Genomic DNA, 8,578 nt, shown 5'->3' on the forward strand with positions numbered 1-8,578 from the left:
TTCATTTTCAGGAAGAAGAGAGGAGGGCGCGGGCCCTGGTAGGGGTCTCGGAGAGCAGGCGGCTCTGGATGCGGAGCGTCGGCGGAGGCCTGGCCTGGGGGGAGGATGCTGCTGCGGGGTGGAGGGGGCGAACCAGTGCGAGGAGCACCGCCTAATCCAGCCCGGAGCTCGCGGGCCGCGGGTGCATTTATCATCCCATTACTGTAACAAATCCGGGCTCCACTACATGAAAGGTAAAATGAATTACCGACGTTAAGCCGTCAATAAAGTCATTTCTGTAAATGGTGTCTCCAAAGGGCCGCCGCATTATTCAGCTGGCTTTATCAGCTGGCTGGAAATTACGTGGAGGAGCCGGGCCGCGCGGCGCGCGGGGCCGCTCACTTTGATTAAGCGTCTTGCCAGCGCGATGTGACAGAGCTTTTGACCAGGGTTTTATTCACAGGCCTGTGATGAACGCCAAGCTGATCAGGCGGAATGAAGAGTAATTAAAACCTATAAATTATCTTCCGCAGCCCTTCTCGAGGCGTCTCCTGCAGGCGAGATAAGGCGTCGAGACCCTATTTACGGCGCTGAAAGGGACCGCGGCGCACAAAAGCTACGCGGCTAAATAGGATATTGATAGTGTCCTAATTAGAATTTAATTAAGTACCCACGCTCGCTTGCGGGATAAAGATTTCAATTTTGCGAACTTAAATATAAATAAAATCCCACCCCCATTTCGGGGAGAATGGGTGGGGGTACCGGGAGATTTCGGGGAGCCCTTGGATGCAGAACTGAGGAGGGCCCGGGAGACCCTCAGGTTGGGCTGGGGGGCGACTTGGGAGGTTTGAGGAGATCACGTCGGGCCTGCTTTAGCGCTGCGCTTCGGGAAAATGGTTCTCGCCGCCCCGGAACCGGCGGGAAAGTCCAGCTAGGAATTCCGAAAGCCCCGAGCATCGAAAGACCCTTGGCTGACCCGGAGATGCAGCTAGCAATACCAACCCCCGCTCTCCACTAGCCCCTTGTGAGAAACTTCGGTTAGTGCGGGGGTTCCGGTTATTGTCATTTTCGTTTTATTCTCTTCCTAACCCTCTGTGACTTTTCTGGGCACAGGGGGATTATTTTGCATGCTTCCGTTAGACAACATCCTCAAAAAGATCCTTTCTCCGTCGCCCCAGTTAAGGATGGCGGTCCCGGCTAGATGATTGCTGGAGCTCCGTGATAACACCCTCTCGGAGGCCTCAGTTGTCTGAGCTTTTCTAGCTTCACCACATAGTTGGATCCCGGCCCTCCAAAAAGGCTCGGTAGACAAACCAAACCCCGCCGATGTTCAGCGCCTCACCTTCCCCTACCCTGTCCCTGGCAGTGGGAAAACTTCGGGGTGCCTCAACAAGGAAACAGCGAAAAAGAGCCCAGCGACTGAAGACAGATCTCCGTGAGCGTGGGAGCGGCGGGAGCCCCTGCCTTCCCTCCTTCCCTAAAAAAACTTGATAAGAAAATGCAGGGCTACAGTGAGAGGCCTTCAAGGACTGAGAAACAATCCCAAGAAAGTCTGGGCCACTGGGGGAAATTCGCTGTCCTGCTGGCTAGAGCAAATAGTGGGAGTGCAGTACTTTTATCCGCTAGATTTCACTTCGCATGGAAATCTAAAACGGAGGTTGCCCTGAGCTCAAAAGCCAGGGCCTCGCGGGTATCCGCACCCTGACTTACTTGGCTCAGGACAACTATAAGATGCCTGGACCGCTCGACTCCGGCGACCAGGAAAGGACTCTCTCTCGGCATCTGGACCTGGCTTAATGGCGGCGGGACAGCTCCTAGGGGTTGTCAGAGGTCCCGCAAGGGAAGGACATGGGTGCTGAAACCCCGGGAAGGGCTTGCAGTGCAGCCGGCCAACACGCACTACAAACCTACAAACCTAGCGAGGCGCAGCTGGCCTCTGGCGTTTGCTACTTGTGAAAAATAAACCGCTCCACTGAAAGTAGCCAAATCTAGGTCTGTTTCACATCTCCGACCATCCTCGGTTCACCTCTCCCCACCCCACTCCCCCCACTCCCCAAACACACGCCATATACACACAGACTCCGACAGTGATGGCACTCTTTCACCCTTAATAACAAGTAAGAAAAAGCCAGAGCGAGAAAATAAAAGGCTGTTTCTTAGGCATGGGGGTTGCCAAAAGAGCCGATGCCCCTGCCTCCTGATCCTGCGCCTGCACGGACGCACCCGTGATCCTGCATTTCTCCAACAAGTTGTTTATGGAGTTGTCTATTTGCCTACACCCCGCAATCCACCCCTTCTCGATCTCCTGTGCCCCTTCCTCGGTCCTGGCCTGAAAGAGGGGGAGGGGCTCGGGTGCGGGTAGGGGAGGGCGGGCCGGACACACGGGGCCCGCGCCGCGGCTCCCCCTCTCCGCCCGCGGCCGCCGCCCCCGGATTATTTATCCGCAAAGTCCCGCGCGCGCCTATTGGGCCGAGGCCCGGGTGTCAGCGCGAGTCCTGGCTCGCCATTGGCCCCGCACACGTGCGGCCCTGACTCACGTGCTTCCGGTTTGAAGGCAAAAAGTGTGCCTGGGTGATTTTTTTTTTAAGCGAGAGAGTTTGAGCAAAGATCCGAGCTGTCAGAGATTTGAAAAAAAAAAAAAAAAAAAAAAAAAGCAGCCCCGGCGCTGGCGGAGACGCGCTCTCCCTGCAAAAAAAGCAAAGGCGATTAAAGGCGCTGCCAGCCTCGCGCTCTGGGCACAGCTGAGCGTGACACTCGGGGAAGTCAAACCCCTCACTACTGCCTAGGAAGATGGCTAGACTTTAAAGACTATTTTTTTTATCTTTAAGAAAAAAAAATTCTTGGAGATTTTTTTCTTGCTTTCTTTTTTCTTTCCTGTTTTTTCTTTTTTCTTTCTTTTTAGCCGTGGCTTACTCCCCATTTAAAACAAATCATTGATTCTGGTTGCAGAAAGAAAAAAGAAATAGCCAAGTGTCTTCATATCTGGATGTCTACAAATTAGAGAGAGGGAGAGACAGCGAGATCTGCTCGATAAGAGCGAGCGATCCAGGCCAGGCGCCTGGGCTTTTTTTTCTGCACCCGCCCCGTGCCTTCGCTGGGGCTTTGCCGGCCTCCTTCCTCCGCGCACCCCCACGGGCCGCTGGCAAAGTGGGGTGGGGAGCGAGGCGGGGGGGGCGGGGGCCGGCGCGGCGGCCGAGGCGGCGGGGCGGCCGAGCATGGAAGAACAGCAGCCGGAACCTAAAAGTCAGCGCGACTCGGGCCTCGGCGCGGCGGCGGCGGTGGCGGCGGCCCCTGGCAGCCTCACCCTGAGTCTCAGCCCCGGCGCAAGCGGCAGCAGCGGCAGCGATGGAGACAGCGTGCCGGTGTCCCCGCAGCCCGCGCCCCCCTCGCCGCCCGCGGCGCCCTGCCTGCCGCCCCTGGCCCACCACCCGCATCTCCCCCCGCACCCCCCGCCCCCGCCGCCGCCGCCGCCGCCGCCGCCGCCGCAGCAGCAGCATCTCGCGGCGCCTGCACACCAGCCGCAGCCCGCGGCCCAGCTGCACCGCACCACCAACTTTTTCATCGACAACATCCTGAGGCCGGACTTCGGCTGCAAAAAGGAACAGCCGCCGCCGCAGCTCCTGGTGGCTGCTGCGGCGGCCGGAGGAGGCACGGGCGGAGGCCGGGTCGAGCGTGACAGAGGCCAGACCGGCTCAGGTAGAGACCCCGTCCACCCGCTGGGTACGAGGGCGCCGGGCGCCGCCTCACTCCTGTGCACCCCGGACGGGAACTGTGGCCCACCCGACGGCTCCCCGCCAGCCACCGCCGGCGGCGCGGGCGCGTCCAAAGCTGGGAACCCGGCGGCGGCGGCGGCGGCGGCGGCGGCAGCAGCGGCTGTGGCGGCGGCGGCTGTGGCGGCGGCGGCCAAGCCTGCGGACAGCGGCGGTGGCAGCGGAGGCGGCGTGGGGAGTCCAGGTGCTCAGGGTGCGAAGTACCCGGAGCACAGCAACCCGGCCATCCTGCTCATGGGCTCAGCCAACGGCGGGCCCGTAGTGAAAACTGACTCGCAGCAACCCCTCGTGTGGCCCGCCTGGGTCTACTGCACGCGCTACTCCGACCGCCCGTCCTCCGGTGAGTACCCAGCCCCAGGCGGCGCGGTGAACCCGGCAGACGCCGGTAGAACTCAGCCGCCGGGCTGGGGAGAGCGTGCGTGCCGGATCCCGAGGGTGCTCTTTTCTCACGCCTGCTTTCTCCTTTTCACCTTCGATTCCAGTCACTACCGAGTGTTAGACCCAGTTTTTCCGCTCCTGGGCTCTGCGACTCCCGCCTGGGAGGTTACGGCTCAGGGTTCAGGGAGTGGGATCCTTCGATTTTTAACTCCGAGCCCTTCCGGCCTTCTTTGTGTTTTATTTTTAAAGCACTCCTTTATTATTCTTAGTAAAGACCCAACCAGTCATTGCTTTTTCTTCCAGGGAAGGGGGTTTTTAGAATCAGCTGGAAGGTGGGCCTAGCGATCTGGGTCTGAAATCCTGCGGAGGCCGAAATTGAGCAAGGCTTTGATTAGAGAAACTATCTTCGCTTTGTGTCCTTGCAGACATAAACACCGTATCGATACTTTCTGCGGAGAGATCACTTGCATAGAGATAGATGTAAGGAGAAACAGGAAGGGAAACGTGCCTATCGCTGTCCTCCTTCCCCAAGCTGGGCAGCCAAAAGGGCCTGACCCGCCTGGTAGAATCCAGGGAAAGGCAGTTTTGGAAACAGTGGGTGCCGAGAGCCTCTGGCTCCCGATTCTCTGGAACTGACAGATAAACGGGGGAGAGGGCAGAAGATACCTTAGGCTCAGGCCAGAGATCTGGGCCGAGGGCATGAGAGCCAGTCCCCAGCTCAGCTTCTCCGCGGCCCGCCTAGCACATCCTCCCGGCCCGGCCCCTTCCTTTTTTCACTCCTTCCTTCGTACATCTGCCAGTTAGCAAATTTCTGCCAGCCATAGGCCCATTTTTCTCGATTTTTCTTTGGCCCTTTCCCCACATACCTCTTTGAACTTGAAGAACCCCAGGCCGAGAGGTACTCAGGGGCAGCCATGAGGCCCCTGGAGAGGAGGCTGTGGCCTGCCCGCCTCCAGGGACCGCAGCTCCCAGGAGGCTGATGGGCGCCTCGAGGAGGGCGGCAGGGGATCTGGCCTAGGACTGGGGTTCCGCGCCCGGGTCTGGCAGGCGGCCGGGCTGGCGTCGCGGTGCGGCGCTCCACTCCGACTGGTCTGTGACTTCCCACCGCTGCTGGCCGGGCGCGGATCGATGAGCGCTATCAGCCCCCGCCATCTCGAGCCCCGTTATTGACACATCGGGCTCCCTGAACCTCCGAAAAGCTGTTTTGATTGACTCGCCTGATGGATAGAGTGATTGAGCTGTCAGGCTGTGCGGCTCAGGCTGGCCAGGAGGCTACGATTTTATTACAAGTGTTCATGCCTCTGCGAGGGCACCCATATATACAGTAACAACAACAACACAACTGCGACAAGGCTGTAACAACCTAAGGGATGCCCATCTCGCAATGGGGGCTTTCTGCGGTTGCACACATTTCCTGGGCCACCTCTACTGGACCAGCTAATTACTAAGCTAAACCAAGGCCTTCCTGGCCCCTCACCCCACCTCGCAGCGCTTTCTGCATCGGGCTCAGGAGTGGGCCTTGTCTTTGTTCTTGGCTGCTTTCCTTCTCACAAGCCTGGAGAGGCAGGGTGCTGGTTTCTAATCCTGCAGGGGCAGCTCAAGGAGAGCAATGTCAACCCAGTCTTGAGTTGTGGTGCTTGGCCAGGCCTGGACTCTTTTGTCAAAGGACAGCTGGTGACCCCTGGAGCTGGTCTGCCCCAGAGGCCAGCTGCCTGGTTTACCCCTCTGTCGCCAGGTTTGGAGATGCCGGTGCAGGTCCTTCTTTCCAGACAATTTTAGAGGTTAACAGGCCTGACAGGGACTTCACTCAGCTCAGGAAACTCCCATAACCATGGCAGGGCCCAGCAAGTAAATGCTAGAGAAGACTTGCGTGCGGAGGCCTCTCTTTTTCCTCCTGTCTTCAGCGCTGGGCGTCATAGCCAGCCCTCTTCCCAGACTAGTTTTTGAGGGACACTTCACTTTCCTAGGAAGGTTTCCTGTGGCCTCTTCCTATAACCATCTTAGGGCATAGCACAGATTTTTGTCGGGATTGTCCCACCCTTTCTGTCCCTCTGCCCCTGTTTTGCTCCTGGATGTGGGGAGGGGGATGCAGTCTTCTTGCAGATCACCATAGGTGGGCAGGAAAGACAGCTCTGACTTGCTTTTGTTGTTCAGTTTTCAATCCTGTGATCGCAGCTTCTGTATCCTAAGGACTAGGGAGACAGACCTGCCTGTGCCACTGGGTGTAGGATGGGGAGGGTCCTCTCTTTCTTACTGGTACCATCCAAGGGACAAAGCAGAGAACCCAGGGGCCTGGGCACGTGAGTAAGGCATACAACTGGGGGAAGGCCTCTTCTTCGCTTTCCAGGAAGCAGGTGGACAGTGTCTTCCTGGGACTCTATAAGGGGCTTCGTTTTAGGCCAGAGGGAAAGAAGAGCAGGTAGAGAGAACAGATGCTGAATGTTTTGGAGCTAGGCAAGCCTCTCAGATTGCCATCCTTATCCTCTTGTTTTCTGGAGTCAGTAGCTACAAGCAGATGTGGTCTTATTGTAGGTTTGTGGGTGTAGATGCTTCTTGAGGAGGGGAAGAAAAACAGTTTGCAGGCTAGCAATTCCCTCAGGGCAGTCCTAGCCCGGTCTTCATGACTCCAGTGTTGAGCCTCTTTTTATTCCAAGGCTGTGAAGACAGCAGGCCCCTGACCTCCAACTCTGGGTTGGGCCAGATGGGTCTCCAAATATCTTTCCATCTTGGACTCTGTGATTTAAGCCTATCATGGCTGGGTCTGTTCTGAATTGGGGTGTGAGGTGTATACACAACTTCGGCCGGCCAGTTTTCCTCTGTGACCCTTCTGGCATCCCAGAGGATTCCCAGAGGGGAACCCAGCGACCCCAGTAGCCAGCAGATTGCTCTAGGGGCTCGTGGGCGGGAGGGGCTGCACAGACTCTGCTATCGCCCCGGAAGCGCGGGGCGAGATCCCCCAGCTCCGCTCCGCAATTCTCACGGCTTCCTCTGCCCTCTGCCCCCTCCCCTCTGCCCCTTGTCCCCACCTCCGCCGCTGCAGGTCCCCGCACCAGGAAGCTGAAGAAGAAGAAGAACGAGAAGGAGGACAAGCGGCCGAGGACGGCGTTCACGGCCGAGCAGCTGCAGAGACTCAAGGCGGAGTTCCAGGCGAACCGCTACATCACCGAGCAGCGGCGGCAGACGCTGGCCCAGGAGCTCAGCCTCAACGAGTCCCAGATCAAGATCTGGTTCCAGAACAAGCGCGCCAAGATCAAGAAAGCCACGGGCATCAAGAACGGCCTGGCGCTGCACCTCATGGCGCAGGGACTGTACAACCATTCAACCACCACGGTCCAGGACAAAGACGAGAGCGAGTAGCCGCCGCCGGCAGAGGCCGCGCGGTCCGGCCGCCGCGCCCGCGCCCCCTCCTGGCACCGCGGCCGCCGCCGTGCGGGCCCCACGCCCCGGCGAGAAAGGATCAGCGTAGAGGAGGAAGAACGCAACAGGGAAAAGAGAGAGAAGGAGGTTCCCAGGATGGAGAGTCACACTGCAACGAGACATTTCTTTTTTTCAAAAGGGAGAAAGACTCAGACAGGTGCTATCGAAAAATAAGATCAGTTCTCTCTTCACAGTATAAGGGACGAAAACTACGAACTCCTTAAAGCTCTATCTAGCCAAACCGCTTACGACCTTGTATATATTTAATTTCAGGTAAGGAAAAGAATTATGTGTAGCGATCTCTATTTGCTGGACTTTTTATTAATCTCCTTTATTATTATTGTTATAATTATTATAATTATTATAATTATTTTATCCCCCGCCTCCGCCTCGCTGCCCCCGGCCCAGTTTCGTTTTCTTTTGAATGTTACTGCTTCTCCGGTGCCTCCCGTCCCGCATCGCTGGCCCTCCGTTTCTCTGGGACTTTTCTTTGTGTGCGTGAGAGTGTGCTTCCTCGCGTGTCTGCCCTTCGCCTCTCCCCCTCCCCCCATCTCCCCGGCCCCTTCTGTCCGTCTGTCTGTCCTGCCCCCCGACCCTTTCGTTTTCCGGAGACTTGTTGAGAAATACGACCCCACAGACTGCGAGACTGAACCGCCGCTACAAGCCAAAGATTTTATTATGTTCAGAAACCTGTAGTCTGAAATAAAGTGTACACTGTGCTCACGAGCGCCTGGCGGCCCTCCTCTTTGCGGGCTGGGGAAGGGCGACGACGCGGGGCGGCCCTGCGCACGGCGGGCGCACACCGGGCGCCGAGCCCCGAGGCTCAGCCAGGCCTTAGGATCCATCACCGCACAACGAATGCAGGGGGCAAGGAGCGCGCGGCGCTAGGGATGGCTCGGACCCGGGGATGGCCCGGGTTTGGAGGGTCTGGCGGGACACGCCTGGTCTCTGATCGCATTCAAAGGAGACCAAAGGCTGGAAACCCCAGTCCTGACTTTGGAAACACTGCGGAGCTGCTGGTCTGCTTCCCGCGG

The 8,578-nt window shown here is 58.0% G+C and overlaps 1 protein-coding gene across 1 annotated transcript; it reads left to right on the plus strand.

Moving 5' to 3' along the window:
* Positions 1 to 2,652: 2,652 nt before the first annotated feature.
* EN1 (engrailed homeobox 1) lies at positions 2,653 to 8,267 on the plus strand. The gene is made up of 2 exons (XM_065927822.1): positions 2,653 to 4,089; positions 7,168 to 8,267. Exons 1-2 carry the CDS (start codon positions 3,195 to 3,197, stop codon positions 7,482 to 7,484), a joined length of 1,212 nt encoding a protein of 403 aa, XP_065783894.1. The 5' UTR covers positions 2,653 to 3,194; the 3' UTR covers positions 7,485 to 8,267.
* Positions 8,268 to 8,578: the final 311 nt, after the last annotated feature.

This window comes from Muntiacus reevesi, chromosome 3 (assembly GCF_963930625.1).
Source record: "Muntiacus reevesi chromosome 3, mMunRee1.1, whole genome shotgun sequence".
Classification (NCBI taxonomy): domain Eukaryota; kingdom Metazoa; phylum Chordata; class Mammalia; order Artiodactyla; family Cervidae; genus Muntiacus; species Muntiacus reevesi.